Consider the following 17,816-nt stretch of genomic DNA (forward strand, 5'->3'; position numbering starts at 1 on the left):
TATTCGTTCTTATTCTACCGCTGTAAGCTGCCGTGATATGCTTAATGTCAGGAAGCCAGCGCCATGCCTTTGAACAACCTTAATCGTCCTTCCCAGAATGTCAGTCCTTCCCAGAATGTCATATACATGTTCGTTCGCTAAGTCGTCAAATCCGAAGATATCTAATGGTCGCCGTTGCTCTGGATGCAGTCAAGGCAGGTTGGCAGCTACACCATCTGCTGCACCCAAACCTCCATCTTTCCCATCTCGTTCCTTTCCTTCCTGGCAGTCGACTTGACGTGGTTAAGCAGCACATCCAAATCGTCCTGATCAGCCATGGTAATCATCTGCCCTGGCTCGTCGTCAAAGTCACGCATCAGCATCCTTAGCTTGCCTCTTATGCCGAACTTCTCGCGCACCCGGCTTTCAAAGTCATCGTACTCGATAAGCGGCGTATTGAGCATGATGTATCTCGTGTCATCGTTGGCGTGGACTTTGACGCGTATCTTACGCATCTCTGGCCGTTTCGAGGATGCTGTTGACGACACGCTCGGACCGCGTGAATGTGAACGCCTTTGCACTTGCAAGGCTGCTTCATCTGGCGAAGAATTTATGTACTCATCTTCTTCGTCCAGATATTCTTGCTGTCGCCTTGATCTGTGCTTCTTGGGCTTGGAGGTCGGTCTGTTATACATGCCATATACATCGTCTACTGTGTCTTCTTCTGGCATATAGCCTAGCTGTTGGCGTGTCGTTTCTCCATACAGTGGGCCTGATGATCTGGTATTCTGTTGAGACGCACTCCTCACAAGCTTCTGCCTTGATTGTGGCCCTCGTGGTTCTGATGCTGTTCTCACTGTGCCTGGTCTCTGCTTCTCATCCGATGTTGATGAACCTCTATCGGACAAGGGTGGTGTGGTCTCGAAGGCTTGTGGATTCGTGCGTATGGTCAGGGGTTGAGGTTTCGCGTCCCCTTGGCTGAAAGATGCTGTAGGCTGATGATTCCGGTTCCTCAGTGACATGTTTCTGACTGGAAACTGCACCCCATTCGACATACTGGACCTTGGCTTGTCGCCATCTGGAGGTGGTGTAGGAGGAAACTGATTCCTGCTGCCCATGGTCGGAGGAGCACTCTGTTCACGTCCGCCTCCTCTACGGGTCAAACTTCTGTCAACCAGATTCGTCGCTGCATAAGAAATGTTCTCAGGCAGTCGGTCATCCTTCGCGGATGATTCTAGCATCTGCCGTTGTTTTTGTTCGGCTCCTGCAAATCCGGTGGAGGTATTCGAGGTCGCTGTCGCTATGAGGCGGGCCTTTCCCAGGTAATCCTTGGTCTTCAAGTTCTTGACTTTCGCTTCATTAGGCCGATATAGCACTCCCACCGGTATAGAGAAGACGGTGTAACCGACCGCCCTTTCCCTTATAGCATCGTCTATTACATCGTGGTCTGGTGTCATCTTCTCCTTGACTGCATACTGGAAGTCTTGCATGCCTGGTTTCTCTTGCTGCAGATAGATATAGCAAAGTCCTCTATTGAACAGCACTTCGCATGAGTAGAGCTTGAACTTGAGACCGAGTTGCTCATAGTCGATATACGTGTTTCCTCTCAGGTATAGTAAGGTGTCATTGAAATTTGCTAGAGCCTCCTCGAAGTCGCCGACCAAAAAATTCGAGACGCCTTCCTGGAAGTATGCAACGGCTAAGTATTGGTCGAGTTGGGTGGCTCGTTGGTAGCATTCGACCTGCTGTTTGTCAGCCTTGTTCCTCTTATCTTGCCCATGCTACATACCGCTCGATCATGTTCGCCAATTGTTGCATGTATCACACCACAGTTGAACAGGATCTTAGACGTATCTGCTATGTTGTCGAATATCTTGAGGGAGTTTTCGAATTCGTTGTTGTCGTAGTAGTTCAGCGCTTCAACCCATGTCTCGATTTCCTGTATGCTGTTACTAGCTGCACGTGAAGTACTCGAACGGTGTCCGCACCTGTTTGAGAGACATTGTTCCGCGTCGATTCCGGCGACCACAACAAAATACTCGAAGTCCTTTCCTCTTTCGAACTCAACTGGCACCGCAGGCGAGGATAGACTTCGCGACAACCAGAAGATTTGGTAGTTGCTAGAATAGCCCAGGAATAGACGCACCATGCGATCAAATATCGCTTCGGCCGGCTGCAGGACAATCTGATCGGACCAGCCGTTGCTCCTGGAGTGAAGATGAGGCAGGGATTAAGCGCCTGCACAAGACTCTGACCCCGTTCAACGCTGGGCGCCAATGTGGGATAGCCTATCAAGAAGCCGATGCAAGCACTTTCCGCGAGAAATACGCGGGAGAATTTGCGGCACGGCCAGCGACTCTAATAAAGCTCCAGGGCTCGTCGAGTTGGCATCACAAGAAAGGTGTGAAGCTCGCGCTGCAAAGCCAGGTCATAATCACATTGCAGTCTCCCACGATCCTGTGACAATCAGCCAACAGGCGGGGGCACATCTTTCGTATCGATTCTGCAGAACAACCTAAACTTGAAGCGGCATCGTAGGGACGATAGCTGCGTCTTACCCCTGGCTCGGGAAGTCAAACAAGGCTAGACCGGCCCAGACAGTTGGCTCGTACCGAGCTTCAGCCCGTCTAGCTTCGAAATCGGCGGTTCGAAGCGCTCAGTTTTGGTAAGTTTCCCTGCTGGGCATGCATGGCAGCATACGGTAAGAAACTTGTCACATCACCTAAATCATGCGAGTGCCATCAGTTGACAGAGTCTCTCTGATGATGCACACGTTGAGAAAGTTGGATGGCAGGAACGAAGATTCGAGCATCGCGAAGTGCGAGAGGAAGAATCGTGTTGTCAAAGAAGTGTTTAGATTGGGTTTCAGGCCGTGGTTCATGACAACCACCAAACTCGTAACGTCGAGCATGAGCTCATACCTACCCTTGTCGTAGCCCCGTACGGTCCTGCGGCAGTCGCAGCCTTCTACAGTACCACATCGAAGACCAATGATAAGGAAGTCACAGCATGCCGCGACTCTGCTGTTCCTTCCTTTCTTCCCAGACTGTTTTGCCTGAGCATGAGCACACGGTTTTATCGTTGTCCCAAACTCCAGCACTTCGGGCAATCACACCGACTAACGTATCTGGATCGTTTCGAGCAAATGAATGCTCAGCTTCTTTCGAGACGACCATGCTTCGTCCTATTACTTCCCATATCGAGAAAGGCTTGTCGAGAAAAGCATTACCTCTTCCATCTTTCCCAACTTTGATCTCGCCAAATGCGCCTCGAGACTGTTGCCAACCACCGAGTGTTTTGATTGCTTCCCATATGCCGCCTGTGGATCTAGCCCCTTCGGAAATATCACCTCTTTCTCGCACAGTGGCCTGATATGTGCCTGGAGTCAGGCCTTGTATTGTCAGGTCTATCAGGGTCATGCCATTTCCAACTTCAACCATCCGTGCCAGGCCCTTCACCGGGTCTTTTACATCTGCATGGGTTTCTAAGATGCACACTCCGGCAGTGTTCGACCTGCCGCTTCCTCTCAGGATCGCATCGCGACCAGTCGACTCAATGGCTGAAACAATCGTTGATGGAGCTGCTGTGCCTTCAATGAACACGAGCTGATTCTTTAGGTCGGCTTCAATTTTCAGGACGCCTGTACGGGTTAGCCATTCTTCTTGTACATAATTACCACACTTCTTACCGTCCAGCTTGTTAACTGCGCCCGACACATCTTGGACGCAGTTGCCGCAATGCAGTGGCACCGCAAAGGTTGTCTGAAAAGGTTTTATCTCTTGTGCAATCATCTTTCTAGCTGCTTCAAGTTCCTCGTTGAGACCAATAACTATAGTCGTGTCAAGCAAGTCACAAACAGTCGTTGCGACCGAGGCGCATCTGCGCTTTGAAATCAAAATAATAGCGACCACACCCCCGCTGAGGTCATCTTGCAGAACCACGTTTTTAAGCCCTGCAACGCCGATCAGCGCCTACCTTTTAGCCCGCCCGGGGTGTCGGGCAATCACTGCATCTGAACACAGGCGCACCCGCAGCGCCGCTCCACAGTGTCAATCGAGTCGATTGACCGTTGCACACAAATTTGCTTTTTACTCAACCTAACTTTTGCAGATCTCTGCGCCTTCTTCGTTTGAGGTTCGTTATGAGCTCCAGGTGGACCAACGTTGAAGACGATGCAGCCCTAGATGCTCAGCGCAAGAAGCAGAAAGAAGAAAAACGAAGACTCAAAGAAGAGAAACAACGCAAGCTAGACGCCGAGAAAGCAGAAAAAGCAGCAAGAGAACAGCATACGGCTGAGGAAGCTTCAGAGCCTCCCAAGAAGCGACGAAGAACAGCTTCGCCCGACTACGAAGTCGTCGCAGAGGATGCACACCTTCTCGAATTCCCCACGCCAACCTTCGGACCAAGTAGGAGTCTCGACCTCTATGAAGTTTTGAACAACATCGAAGAAGGCAGCTACGGCTTCGTGTCTCGAGCGAAGCACAAGTCTTCAGGAGAGGTTGTCGCTCTGAAGCGCCTGAAGGTTGACCACAACAACAACCATGAAGGCTTCCCTGTCACTGGCCTTCGCGAGATACAGACCCTACGAGCCTGTCCGCATCCTCATATTGTCAAACTACGCGAGGTAATCGTGGGGCCTGGTCCTGTTCAAGAGTGAGTCTGCCAATTGTACATTGTTCGAGAAGTTCTGATACCAGACTTTGCTAACCATGAATATTGTGCTTGTGTGACAGTGTATACATCGTTATGGATTTCCTAGAACACGACCTGAAGACCATTCTTGAGGATATGGACGATCCTTTTTCCCCGTCAGAAACGAAGACCTTGATGCTGCAGTTATGTTCAACCACCGAGTATCTGCATTCGAATTGGATCATGCATCGAGACCTGAAGACAAGCAACATTCTGCTCAACAACCGTGGTGAAATCAAGCTCGCAGACTTTGGTATGGCGAGGTACACCGGCAATCCTCGTCCGAAGTTGACCCAGCTCGTCGTCACGCTCTGGTATCGTGCCCCTGAGCTACTGCTTGGTGCAGAGGACTATGGTTTCGAGATCGACGTCTGGAGCATAGGCTGTATCTTCGCGGAATTGCTTACCAGGGAGCCAGTCTTTCAGGGCAAGACCGAGGTCAGCCAACTATCCGCGATATTCAGCTTACTGGGAGCACCAACGAGAGAAAGCTGGCCGGATTTTAGATCTCTTCCGAACGCGAAAGCATTTGATCCAGTGCTTAGCTCATCTGCGTATCGGATGTCGAGTCTGAACGCCTCCAAGTCCCCATACCTCACAAAAGCAGGACTGCGTTTACTATCGTCTATGCTATCCCTGAACCCAGAGGGTCGGCCTTCGGCATCACAACTTCTACAGCACCCGTACTTTAGAGAAGATCCCAGACCCAAAGCGAAGGAGATGTTCCCGACATTCCCAAGCAAGGCAGGTCAAGAGAGACGCAGAAGGAGACATACTCCTCAAGCCCCCGATCGTGGTGATGCGCCCAAGATGGGAGCCGAGGACGTCGCAAGCATGTTTAGCAAGACTGAGGAGGAGCAGCAAGGTGGAGGATTCGCGTTGCGGATGGGTTAAATTACAGAATCTACTTATTCTACAGGTCCTTCCTCAACACACGTCCCTGCTGCATCTTCGACATCCTCTTTCTTTCTTCCTCGTTAGGCTCGCGCCACCAATCCTCACGTCTGACTTTCTGGAAACCCCTTTGTTCCCATGTCCTCAGTTCCGCAGGGGCAATCTGATGGAACGGCACACCAATGTCTTTCGACACCTGGTCTTTCACATAATCTGAGATCTGATGTGGGATGTCGCTCGGACCAATATGTGGCGCCTTACCGTCGACGAAGAAGATCTTATACATCTCCTCCTCTTCTTTTGCTTTCTTATCGAGGCTCCGCTGCATACCGTTCACCATTGCGCTCTTGTTGTAGGGTTTGGGTCTCATCCAGTCGGCCACTTTGTGGTAATCTAGCTGGAAGCCTGCGCTGTCGTATGTGGGGGATCCGTTGCGGCCTTTCTGGTGGCAGACGTGGAGGTCGTGGAAGGTGTGCATTGGGTTTAGGAGTGCTGCTTGGCCGAAGAGTTTGTCTTTTTGGAATGCGTTTAAACGGCCCTTGGGTTTCTCGGGTTCGGGGATGGTGAACTTTTCCCTGATTTCTCGCTTTTCGGTCTCGGTCATCTCTATGCTTTCTCGGCGGGGGTCGTCTGTGTCTGCCGGGTGTTGGGCGTGGGTCGCGGAGTTGTGATCGGTCGTAGTCGAATTCGAGGTCTGGAGTGGTGAGACGGGGTTTCTTGTCCGTGGCCATCTCTCCGTGGTCTTCTTTCGAGGTAGGGGCATTGTTCGAGTTACGGTTGTTGTCGCGCGCAGTTCGTTTCGTATCGTCATGCTTAGACACTGGCACGGTGCCCTCCTCGGTCTCTTCGGGCGATGTCCTTTTCGTTTTCTGCTTCTTTGCTTCTGTCGTCTTGTCGCACGCGGTGGATGGCCTCTTCCGGCCTTGAGCTTTTGTCGACCTCGATGACTCCGGAGCGGTTTGAGACTTAGGTTCAACATTTTCCTTGTTAGTAGAGCCTGCTGTGGGTTGATTGCCCTGAGTCTTGGTTCCGCTGCGTGTTTGAGTCATAGTTAGGCTGACCAGTATAGGATGAGATAGCAAGTGCGAGATTTGAGAACACAACAATTGTAGGAAGAGGAACTTGAGAAGGATTTCGATACCGTGAGATATCTACCTACATCTCGATTCATCTCGCTCTGATTGTGATGTCATTTGTTGACATCCTCAATGCCATTCTCGCGGGAGCGTGTTCGCACAACTTGCGAACCAGTAAGTCGATTGTTTTCAGTAGTAAATGACGATCCGCCCAGCTTCGTGTGAAATGGCATGGTGACACTGCATCGCACGCAGGTGAACAGTTTCTAAGAGAAGTGTGAGAAGACGTCTATTAGAGCAGAGCAGCTGTCACAAGCCGAGCGACTTGCATAAACGGCCCCTTTCACGCACCGGAGGATCTACTATATACTCGCCCTCAGCGGTAATCATGGATATGTGAACGTCATGGGATCGGAAGACTTGCAGAGGGCTTGGGTGCTTCAACCCCTAAACTTTAGGCGCTACACGTGCCTAGAAGCACAAAACCTCGCTGATTACTGGCCCTTTCACTTTAGGCGTCGGTATACTTTCCTCAGATCTATGAGGTTCACATATCCATGCACACCCCGGAAAGTCAACGTGAGCACCTCGTCATCTCCACACAACTAACTTAACAATTATCAATTATCGACAACCACACCACTAATACTTATCTACACTTAATGCGATTATTATAGCGATCATTTTTACATTAAGAGGAGGAGATATATATAAGTTTAAAAGAAAACGGCCTAAAAATCAGCTCTATACGCCATTTAATATAGAGTTATCTAGCTGCTAGTATTCTTATACTAAACGAACTGATTACGATAACTATTAGTACTTAGCCCTCTTATAAATAGCCTATTAATATAGGACTAATCTATAGTATTTTAAGCTACTTCTATTATCCTCTTACGATCTTCTGGCGGCAAATCCCTATAAATTAACTTACCTTTAAGCGCAGACTAACCGTCCTTAGAGAGGTTTAAATCTAGCGATTTAGACGATAAGAACAGCTACTTTATCTTTAGATTAGCTTTATATTTCACGACCTTATATTATAAGCGTCTAGCTAACTATAAAGCCTTTATTTGAATACTGAATACCTTATTCTTACCCTATCGAGCATCGTGGCTTAAATCTTTATTCTTAATTAAAATATAGTTAGTTTACGAGCCCTTTAGCTCGTAAGGATAATCGCGATTATACTACTTTAAAATTTTAATATACTTATCGCCTATTATCTTCTCGTTATCTAGATTACCCTTATACTAATATAGCTTTAACTTATACTTATAACTAATCGCTACTTAGTAATAAATAGAGTTCTTTATAAATTACGATTATAGGTATTTATCCCTGTTTATAGGCCCGTATAGTTCTATATCTACGAACTTTAGAGCTCCCTTCTTACCCTTTAAACGCGGTTTATCTCGTTGTATTTTATTTACGTCGCTAGCTATGCCTTATAGCCGCTTTTAAATATTAGTTTAGAACTTAATAACCCCGTTATAATACTCGTTTAAGCAGCGAAAGCGCTTCTATATTAGATCGCCTAGCGAGTACTTAAGTATCTCGTTATAGCTTATTAACCTTATCTCGGTAATATTACGTAGAAGTAACGGCTTATATTTTACCTTCCTCGCGGTTACTCCGACCTTATATACTTCTTTATGTATTATACGGCCCGTTACGCCTTCTATTCCGTATACTTAAGCAGCGATATTCTCCTATAACTGCGGTATATTAGTATCATTACCTCTCTCTATAAAAGAGCGAGCTAATATACTTTACTATCGGTGAATTTACGAGTATTACTCGCTTACGGATAATTCTTAATCTCGCTTAAGATAATATATTCTATCGTAGTCTTATAACTACGAATACGTCGCGACGAGCTTAATATAAAGCTATAACGTTTATTAATCTCCTGTTAATTTAGTATTAATAGGCCCTCCTTCCGTAGCTTAGATACCTCTTTTAAGATCTAAATCTCAACGAAGCTTACTTAATTACCTTACCCGTAGATAGGGTCTATTACTCGTATCGTTTTCGCTCGTCTATCGCTTTAAGTAAAAGAGAAGCTTTTCTTATTAGCGTCTTCGCAATATACGTTAAAATCGCGCTTAAGATAACCTAGTTTAGGGCCTCGTTTATCTATTCTTAGTTAGTTAAGTACAACGTGATAATTTACTGTGAGAGATACACGTAAAATAAGCGACGACGACTCGTGATGAAGAGAGAGAAATCACAAGGTAAGACTAATGAGAATGCATTGTCCGAAACTGCGGAAATAATGCCTATTTTGGTCAAGTGCGGACCGGAAGCGCTCATCTTGAGTTTCCGGGGTGTGCCATGATCACCGCTGAGTCGCCCCAGCCCTTCCTTCTGGCACGCCTGAACTGCATCGACCAGCTTTGAACAAATAGGAGACATTACTCGCATTCGGCTACAGAAGTCTCCGACAATCCTCCTCGTCTAGAGTTGCGGACATGCATTTAACCTTGCTTCATCCTGACCTAGAAACTTGCTTCAGAACTTCATGTAGTAGTGTCCTCTACCTTCACTCGGACTGATGCCTGTAGATACGAAGGGGTAGCGAAGGTGCTCAATGCAATGCTTATGTGTTCCTCCTGAGGAACACATCAGAAATGGTCCGAGGGATGATACTACTCCCCGAGATATAAAGCCAGCCTTTAGGCCATGCTTCGATATGCCAGCTGACCATTCAGTCCTGTATGTACCTTCGGAGACTCCTAACATCTACATCGCGACTGCCTCGTACACTAGTTTCTAGATACTCTTCAAGCCAGACCAAAGTCTCAAGCCCTTTGCACAACATGTCCGCCCAAGAGTCAACCCAAGCCCCAACCGAAGCACAGAAACTCTTCAACGATCCCGACGCTGCGGCTCGCTACAGGAGCGCCGAGCATCTAACCGGAAAATATGCACACGACCTCTGCCTCCAACTGGGCCTGCAATCCTACAAATCACCCATCCACTTCCTCGACCTGGCATGTGGCACCGGTATCGTGACAATAAAAGCACTTGCCATACTCCAAGATTCACAACCTGCGAGGCCCCTCCCAGAAGACAAATTCACCTTCGCTGATCTCTCAGCGGAAATGCTCAAGGCCGTTAAATCGCGAGTCGTCGAGGAGAAGTGGCCTGTCAGCGAAAACGCGAAGACTGTAGAAGTGGTTGAAGCGAACATGATGGACACCAAGTTGCCATCGGACACGTACACACACCTTGGCTGCAACTTTGGGCCGGGCTTGGCTCCTGGCCCGGACAATGTACTCAGTGAGTCATTTCGGATGTTGAGACCGGGTGGTGTGGCTGGGTGGACCCAATGGCAACACGTGGGTTGGTTTCCGCCTATGCACAAAGCATACGAGGAGATCCGCGCGTCCGCTGCTCAAAGGTGCGCGGATGGGAAGGGCTCAGAGGAAGACGAGAAGCTTAGCAAGCTTCCTGCCATTATGAAGTTCGAGGACTTTATGGGTAAATTTGCTGGTGTTGATCTTGGCAAGCTGAGGGCAGAGGGTGTGGCAGAGGCTGACTTGCCAAGATGGGATCAAGAGGAGTGGTTTCGAAGTCGAGTTGAAAAGGCTGGGTTTGGCGACGTGAGGATAAACGTCGTGGTGAATGATTTCAGTTTTTCGACGGACGATGCCTTCAACATGATCAAGCCAATTGCCGGTGTTGTGAGCACTACCTGGACAGATCAGCAGAGGAAGGACCTCGAAGGCGCCGATGTGCAGGGACGCTTGAAGGAATGGATTGACCGCAATCAAATCGGCAAGGACGGCATGGTTCACTGGGATAATTGGCGGGCTATGGTGATTACCGCTAAGAAGCCTGAGTAAAGCGAGTCGAAGGTCAGCACACTGATGATACCGCCGGTATTCTGTTCACCGTAACACATCCAGCCGGCTTCGTCAATTGATGACGGACTCTGCGATGCCATCCCAAAACGAAGCTGCAATTCGACGTTGCGTACAGCACAAAGCCTTGCTCGAAAGAATTCAAAAACTACAGAGTATAGTTAGTAAGGTCTATACTATCTGATATATAAAATTAAAGGCCACACACATGTTGACTAGATATGAATTTGACAATGCTGTAAACAGAAGCTCTTCTTCAGAGACGCTGCGACTCCGTCATCTCTTTCCAAGACCGGCTCGACGTCAAGAGTTGTCAGATCTAGAATCGCCCGTCACTAGCTGCACTAATCGGACGAAGTCTACGTTCTTGCAATAACAGCAGTAGCAATGATGTGGCTGATACAGCCGCACTCTTGTGTACTGACTGCTCACACTCGCCTACGTGTCGACCTGCCACTACCCGTAGTACAAGTACGCCGTATACGGAGGCCGACTTCCAAGTACAACGCCTTACTTCTACATGGATACCTTGATCCCTTGCACGCATTCCCGTGAGCATATATCGCCTCCCAAGTTAGTTAAGCATGAGCTACGGTGTATATGTTAAGCATAACGTTGTCGTATACTGTTCTTGTACGCCCAGCCCACCGATTCATGCTCATCCCTCAAAGGTATATACGATGCTGATATGTCGCCCTCTGCCAATATACATAGATGCAAGTCAAAACAGCCCAGCTCAGCCTAGCTTAATAGCCCACGGCAACAAAACCCCATAGCTCTAGCCAGCAAACCTAACCTCCCCCTCCCCACTCTCATCCTCCCACCTCTGCCTCTCAACCAACCTCTCAATCTCGATCCCCAGATTCAACACCCACAGATCCCTCTCCGCACGACTCCGACATTTGAACACGATCCCTCGGCCAGGAACACCAAGCTGTCTAACGCGCTTTATCTTCGCTCTCCGACGGCCTTTGCCATCCTTCCCATCCGCAGCAGCAGGCGTCTCCTGACCCTCCGTCGCACCCTCCTTATTCGTACCGAATATACTATCGCCAGCGGTTCTGAACCATCCCTTGCGGGTATTCATCCAAACCACAAAACAACACATCACATCCACATCCGTACTCGTCCACCCATCCTCAGTCCACACACGAGGCAGAGAAGCTAATGCCCCAACGTGATTCGCATCGAACGTCCGGTTCTGATACAACAGGTCATCCTCCACTATCAACCCACTGTAAACATAACACCCCGCAAGATCAATAACCTGCTGTTTCTCCTGGTGGATATTAGCTACCTGCGCGCCCGACGTCTTCCGCAACGTCGATTGGTAGATCAGCATTTGCCCACCACTAAGCACGACGCCACAGCGCTGGAATGTGCCGTGGCGGCGGGCCTTGCGGTATAGCAGGCCTGACAGACTGATTGTGCGGCAGCTACCGATAGAGCAGATATTGTAGAGCTCTGGACTGGCTTCTGATCTTGTGACTTCCCATTTTTGACCAAATTGGCCGAGTTCAGCCTCGACGTCCTCGTCGATTTTGAGACTTGAGAGGTTCGCGGCGCGGATGGACTTGAAGATGTTCATGTCGGATGTTTTGCGGAGTTTCCAGTACTTGACTAGCTTCTTGAGGCGGGACACCCACTCGTCGCGTGTGCGGCGGTCGTAGGCTTGGAGGCGCACGACGAGGCCATTGTCGAGGATTAGTTCGAAGACGCGGTGGTCGTCGATTGCGGTTGTTGTGCCGTCGGGGCGGAGTGTGTCGGGGACTGAGGCGTGGAAGGGGACGTGCTCATCGTTGTCACTGCCGGAGCTGAGAGTTTCGTCGACGGAGTCGGTGCCCCATTGCATTGGTCGGACGGTGCGGATGCGGGTCATGTTGATGTAGCCGTCTGATGAGGAGAGATTGGCGTGGTTACGGCGGGCTTCTGCGAAGGCTTCGCGGTCGGCGCGGTTGATGCGATCTTGAATGCCAGTGGATAGGAATTGGATCTGCTTGTTGTTGTTATCGAGTGGGAACGGGTCGATGTCGTACATTATTGGTGTTCCGTCGATGATGTCCCGGCTAGAGGGGATGTTGGCGCCAGTGATTGTTTGGAGACGTGGTGGATGAGGTGGCGTTGCTTGAGCTGGGCGATTGAAGGTAAGTAGGTGGTCATGGGTGCTGAAGTATAGGCGCTTGAAGAAGGTCTTGCCCATGCGCTTGTGAAGCCCCTTTTGCGAGGTCATGCGGATGAGAAAGCCTTCTATCGGAGGCGGTTCCTCGTGATCCTTGCCTTTCTTGCCGTGGGCATGTTGCGGGTAGTGGACTTTGGGACGCAGTTCCAGTTCATAGGAATGCTGCATTGCCATCGAGCCATACATTTTTTGTTCGTTAACACCATGTATCCACTCGAGGCGGTCGTATCGTTTCCATGCTAGACCAGGCTTGACATTAGCTTGCCAGTGTTGCATGACGCTCGTCCATTCTGGATTTCCCTGCAACGTCTCGGTGCATTGTGCTATAATTTTGCCAGCTACTGCTTGCTCAGCTTCCGCTACCATGGCAAGTGCAGTCTCCTCGTCCTCGGCCTCGAGGCCTGCAGCTTCCATGTTTTCGAAGGGCTTTTCGATTTGCAGAGCCACGCCCAAATCAGGTACAGAGACTTGTAGCTTGTCAGGTCTTTTCCAGCCCAGTGCATCTCTGAGGAAAGTATACCACTCGACTGAATGTGCCGTTGACTCGCATTTCATAATAGTGATCCTCGAGCCCTTCTTGTACGGATGCCATATTACTACAGACTTGTCGAGAGAAGAGAACAGATTGACATGTGTAGACTTCCGAACCAGCCTGATCTCCCGGTAGGGCTTCTTTTTCGAGGAGTTGTCATCAATCTCGGGTATGACACGAGTCTTGTAGAACTGCAAGCGGAAGTCATCTTCATCGCTCCTCCTGCTTCTCCTTGCTACGACCATGAATTCGGTCCATTTCTGCAACTGTAGTGTTTTGACCCTCATGCTGGCATTCTCATCATAGTCATCAGGTACTTGCTGTAGCGTTGAATCAATCCTTGTAAGCATTTTCTCCATTTTGACGATTGTGCCCTCTTGCAACGTCTGTCTACGAGCGATCTTTTTTCCTACCCGACTTCTGGCGCTCTCCGCTCTTCTGCCGACGCGCCTTTGTTTGTCTGCAACAGCCTCGCCAACCTTGAAGCGCACACCCTCCGATTGCTTTCGGCGTGCCTGATGTTGGTCTGACCCCGAAGCCATGGGAGCAGGATCGTGCCTTCTCATTGACCTTGCTCCATCTCTAGACTTTGGTGGTGGTCTGCTGTCGGCCCTGGTTGGTGACAGAAGTCTAGTAAGACTACCTGCATCAACATTGTCGTGCTGCACTCCCAGACCCTCCTGGCGAAGTGAAGATGTTCGAGTGTCCGTGCCAGAAAGACCCGATAGGCGGTTACCATCGGACGTGCCAGGCTCTCCACTAGATCCGGGCTGGACATCTGGAGAGTCTGTGACCTGTATCCTGAAATCGCGCAGGTCATTCTGGTTTGGCTGTGGAGACGCTTTTGGCGACTGAGGTGCACGAGTGTTGGAAGGCGATACACCTGCTGGCGCGTCCGTAGTAGGCTGTAGCACGCCTTTTCGCACGTCTCGAGGACTACTCGATCTGCTCTTAGCGCTGGCATATTCGCTGCCCGGAAGGTCCTGCTCTTGCATCACTGTCGAGACCGGCTCAAGCTCTCTAGGCGCTTCTAGTTCTTCGTCGTCCTCATCGTCTTCCTCTTCCCCATCATCCTCTGTCGCAGTTGCTTCCTCGTCTCTTTCGCTGCCAGACACAGAATCCTCGATATCTTCGGGTTGAGGAAAGCTGAAGCTCATTCTCGCAACAGCCGAACGGTCAAGACCAGTCATTGTCCTTTGGTGATGTGTCTGACCTTCTTGCGCGTTGAAGCTCGCTTTCCGGGAGGAGTAGCTGCTCAACTCGAGCCTTCGCTTGTACCATGATTTCCTGTTGCTGCTCAGCCATCCTTCTGGAATTGGTCCTATGAAGAAGCGACGAGTAGTGTGATGAAGATGCTCTGGGCTGGCGTGTTTGAGCTTGTGAGCAGTATATGAGTCTGGATCCAGGCCAGCGATGCCGTGGGAGGATGTGGCTGTCCCAACGGGGTATATTGTTGCGTCCATGATTTCAAGTACGCTGCTATAGTTGTTGAAGGAGAAAGCTCATGCTGTTTATGAAGATGGTGTTATTGCAATACCCTCGACTGCATCGCGTCTGTCACGGTGTTGGGTGCTCTACGTCCTCGTTCACTTTCCATGATACTCGTAGAATGCGCAACCATGTTGAGATTGGAGTCGCCAGTGGTGCAGGCGCGATCTCTTTTCCCGGTCGATCTTGCGCCTATTGTGACATACTTTAAGCCATGTGGGCAACCCGAAGCTGCCCATGACGCGGGAGGCTTGAGAAGTCGTGCATGGGCGATGCTTGTGCCTAGAACAGCCTAGCTCTTCGGTAAGATCCTCGCTTAAACAAACCCCTGCCACTTTCTCGACCGCAGTTCGTGGGGATCCCGAACAATGGATGCCCCTCATACTCGTGCATTCCGCCCTTGATTACTCGACGTTCAAAAAAGACACTCGCACTTTACGATACTGCCCTTGAACCTACACACATATTCAGACACGGCAACCCACCATGGCAGCGATCCCAGCAGGCAAAACCTGGTTCGACACCCACAAACAATCCTTCGTCAATGTCCCCATCGGCACCGATCAGGGCATCGACACCACTGCCTTCCTCGATGCTTCCGAAGCAACAACAACCCTCTTCGGTGCGCAAGCCCAGATAACACAAACATCCCCGCACTAACCCATTCAGACCTCCTCGGCTCCGTAGCCTTCACCCCCGTCAAGAACGACATGCTCGGCAACATCAAAAAGATCCGCGACCGCCAACAAGCCTCCCCATCTACCTCCTCAACCCTGCAATCCCTCTGCAAATCCGAAATAGCCAGCAAATCCCACAAAGCAACCGAAGGCCTCCTCTGGCTCGTCCGCGGCCTAGACTTCACGGCCCAGGCCCTCCGCGCCGATCTCACGAACAACGCGGGCGTCAGCATCACGGAGCAGAAACCAAAGAAGGAGTTGAGCGATAGCTTCAGGGACGCGTATAAGTTGACGTTGGCGCCGCATCATAGTTTTATGGTCAAGCCGATATTTAGTGCGGCTATGAGTGCTACGCCGTATCGGAAGGATTTGTATGCGAAGATGTTGGGGGAGGGGGCGGGGGCTGAGGTGTTTCAGGGGGAGGAGGAGAAGTGGTTGGGGGCGTTGGAGGAGAGGATCAGTATACTTAAGGTGTTCCTTGCTAGTAAGGAGGCGAAGTGGTAGGGAGGAGCATTACTTGATGAGATGTATAAGCCGGATAAGCAGGTTGGCGTTGACTATTGAGCTTATGAAAGGGCTTGAGAATGGTTGTTCTTGTCCAGGTCACAGCGTGCGATAGAGTCAACGGGCGCGTCTATTGATTCGACATTCCCGTAGTACTGAGCATACATAGCAGCTTCCAAAAAACATGCAAAAAGCATGATAGATTTGAGCAAGCCTACCCCTATACGCTCCCTGCATTGATTCTCCAGTTAGCGGGTGTTCCACGTCTGTTGAGGTCGTAGTCTAATTCTGCCCCAGCACTCTACACCAGGAAACGCAGGGGCCTGGTCGTGAGGTCTTCGATGACCCCGCTCCCATCCCTAAAGCATCCAACTAGATCGTCCTCTATGACTATCTACAAATCAATTCCAAGAAATAGCAACCATAATCAACGCACCCACAGCCATAGCTCCAAACTGCATCACCGTCCTCCTCACCTCCCTCAACTTATCCGCCCCACTCTCATTCTCCAACAACTCCGGAATAACCCCTACCGTCCCAACATACAGGAACGTCCCCGCCGTGAACGGCAACAACATGTCCGCCCACTGCAGACTCGTCCCAAACAAGCCCTCTTTCTGTCCGCCTACAACGCCACTCTCCTCGCCAGACCCATACTCCTGCACGAGAATCCCAATCACAGTGCCCAGGAACGCACCAACCGCAGTGACGAATTGTGCGCCCATCGCGGACCGTTTCGAAAAGCCAGACTGGATGAGGAGGGCGAAATCGCCGACTTCGTGCGGGATCTCGTGGAAGAAGACGGCCATTGTGGTTGTTGCCCCGAGGGTGGGGGAGCTGTAGAAGCTGGTGCTGAGGGCTAGGCCGTCGGTGATGTTGTGGGTGAAGTCGGCTACTAGATTTAGAAGGCCGGCGAGTTTAACGCTGGGATTTAGGTCTTTGGCGGGCATGTGAGGGTGATGGTGGGGTTTTGCGCCTGTTAGACTTGTTGGGTCGGAGGTCGTGGTGGACTCGTCTTCGGGGACGTCGGGGAGGTCATTTTCGGTATTGCTGTCTGTTTGGGAGAGGCCCGTGTTGCGTTTGCGGATGTCGGTGTTTGTTCGGGCGAGGTCGAGGATTACGTCCCGGGTCTTCACGCCGGAGACGAAGGTGTCGTTGTAGGGTTTGTTGGAGAGGCGCTCTTTGTGTTCTTCGTGGGATTCTTGTTTTGCGAGTTTCTGCATGTCTTGGAGTCTGTAGTCCTGTTTGTCGATGGCGTCGGCTTGCTTGTTCAGATCGACGTCGTGGCTGTGGCTGTGGGCGCCGCCTGTTGCTATGCGGAGGGCTTTGTCCATGGCCATGAATGTTGCGAGGCCGATGAAGATGAAGACGCCGAGGAGGAGGTTGCGGTTTGGTTCGAGGGCTACTAGGCGGACTTTAGTGGGAGATTCGTCTTCACCGAGGAAGATCTCGGGGAGGAGGTGGAAGAAGGTGTCGCCTAGGAGGCCGCCTACTGCGAAGGCGACCATTATGCTGAGGCTTGAGGGGTCGATGTTGGGTGGACATAGTGCTAGGAGGAAGTTGGGTGGGCCCGAGATGTAGGCTGTTGCTAGGAGGGCGTTGATGGCTGGCTTTGAGGAAGGGAAGAGGATAGAAAAGAGTTTGGTGGTCCATGAGCGGTCTCTTTGGGAGTCGAGCTGTTTTTGCGATGCTAGGCGGAGGAGGTTCTGAATGTCCTCGGCTCCTATTGAGATCTTGTCCTTGATTGAGTCGAAGGTGTGGGCTGTTGACTCTTTTGTGGGCTGAATGGCATCTGCTGTTGATAGTGCAAAGAATAAGCAGAATGCTGTGCTAATGATAGTTCGACGCGACACAGAGAAAGCCATTTTGGCTTGTACACCTCGTGGTATGTGCCGTATTTGTTGTGAAGCTCGAGCACGCGACACG

The 17,816-nt window shown here is 50.4% G+C and overlaps 8 protein-coding genes across 8 annotated transcripts; 3 read left to right on the top strand and 5 right to left on the bottom strand.

The window, feature by feature from the left end:
- Positions 1 to 206: 206 nt before the first annotated feature.
- PMZ80_003339 (uncharacterized protein) lies at positions 207 to 1,982 on the bottom strand (the record flags this gene model as incomplete). The annotated part of the gene is made up of 3 exons (XM_064871768.1): positions 207 to 1,721; positions 1,769 to 1,918; positions 1,968 to 1,982. 3 exons carry the CDS (start codon positions 1,980 to 1,982, stop codon positions 207 to 209), a joined length of 1,680 nt encoding a protein of 559 aa, XP_064732148.1.
- Positions 1,983 to 2,981: 999 nt separating this feature from the next.
- On the bottom strand, positions 2,982 to 3,770 carry CCS1 (copper chaperone; the record flags this gene model as incomplete). Its single annotated transcript, XM_064871769.1, has 2 exons — positions 2,982 to 3,619; positions 3,668 to 3,770. 2 exons carry the CDS (start codon positions 3,768 to 3,770, stop codon positions 2,982 to 2,984), a joined length of 741 nt encoding a protein of 246 aa, XP_064732149.1.
- A 350-nt stretch (positions 3,771 to 4,120) lies between these two features.
- Positions 4,121 to 5,565, top strand: PMZ80_003341 (uncharacterized protein; the record flags this gene model as incomplete). The annotated part of the gene is made up of 2 exons (XM_064871770.1): positions 4,121 to 4,632; positions 4,713 to 5,565. The coding sequence occupies 2 exons, from the start codon at positions 4,121 to 4,123 to the stop codon at positions 5,563 to 5,565; spliced, it is 1,365 nt and encodes a 454-aa protein (XP_064732150.1).
- A 19-nt stretch (positions 5,566 to 5,584) lies between these two features.
- PMZ80_003342 (uncharacterized protein) lies at positions 5,585 to 6,328 on the bottom strand (the record flags this gene model as incomplete). Its single annotated transcript, XM_064871771.1, has 1 exon — positions 5,585 to 6,328. One exon carries the CDS (start codon positions 6,326 to 6,328, stop codon positions 5,585 to 5,587), a length of 744 nt encoding a protein of 247 aa, XP_064732151.1.
- Positions 6,329 to 9,463: 3,135 nt separating this feature from the next.
- Positions 9,464 to 10,492, top strand: PMZ80_003343 (uncharacterized protein; the record flags this gene model as incomplete). Its single annotated transcript, XM_064871772.1, has 1 exon — positions 9,464 to 10,492. The coding sequence occupies one exon, from the start codon at positions 9,464 to 9,466 to the stop codon at positions 10,490 to 10,492; it is 1,029 nt and encodes a 342-aa protein (XP_064732152.1).
- A 796-nt stretch (positions 10,493 to 11,288) lies between these two features.
- PMZ80_003344 (uncharacterized protein) lies at positions 11,289 to 14,684 on the bottom strand (the record flags this gene model as incomplete). The annotated part of the gene is made up of 1 exon (XM_064871773.1): positions 11,289 to 14,684. One exon carries the CDS (start codon positions 14,682 to 14,684, stop codon positions 11,289 to 11,291), a length of 3,396 nt encoding a protein of 1,131 aa, XP_064732153.1.
- A 511-nt stretch (positions 14,685 to 15,195) lies between these two features.
- Positions 15,196 to 15,890, top strand: PMZ80_003345 (uncharacterized protein; the record flags this gene model as incomplete). The annotated part of the gene is made up of 2 exons (XM_064871774.1): positions 15,196 to 15,331; positions 15,379 to 15,890. The coding sequence occupies 2 exons, from the start codon at positions 15,196 to 15,198 to the stop codon at positions 15,888 to 15,890; spliced, it is 648 nt and encodes a 215-aa protein (XP_064732154.1).
- Positions 15,891 to 16,291: 401 nt separating this feature from the next.
- Positions 16,292 to 17,755, bottom strand: PMZ80_003346 (uncharacterized protein; the record flags this gene model as incomplete). The annotated part of the gene is made up of 1 exon (XM_064871775.1): positions 16,292 to 17,755. The coding sequence occupies one exon, from the start codon at positions 17,753 to 17,755 to the stop codon at positions 16,292 to 16,294; it is 1,464 nt and encodes a 487-aa protein (XP_064732155.1).
- Positions 17,756 to 17,816: the final 61 nt, after the last annotated feature.

The sequence above is a fragment of the Knufia obscura genome (assembly GCF_036327395.1).
Source record: "Knufia obscura strain CCFEE 5817 isolate CBS 148926 chromosome Unknown scaffold_3, whole genome shotgun sequence".
Taxonomy (NCBI): domain Eukaryota; kingdom Fungi; phylum Ascomycota; class Eurotiomycetes; order Chaetothyriales; family Trichomeriaceae; genus Knufia; species Knufia obscura.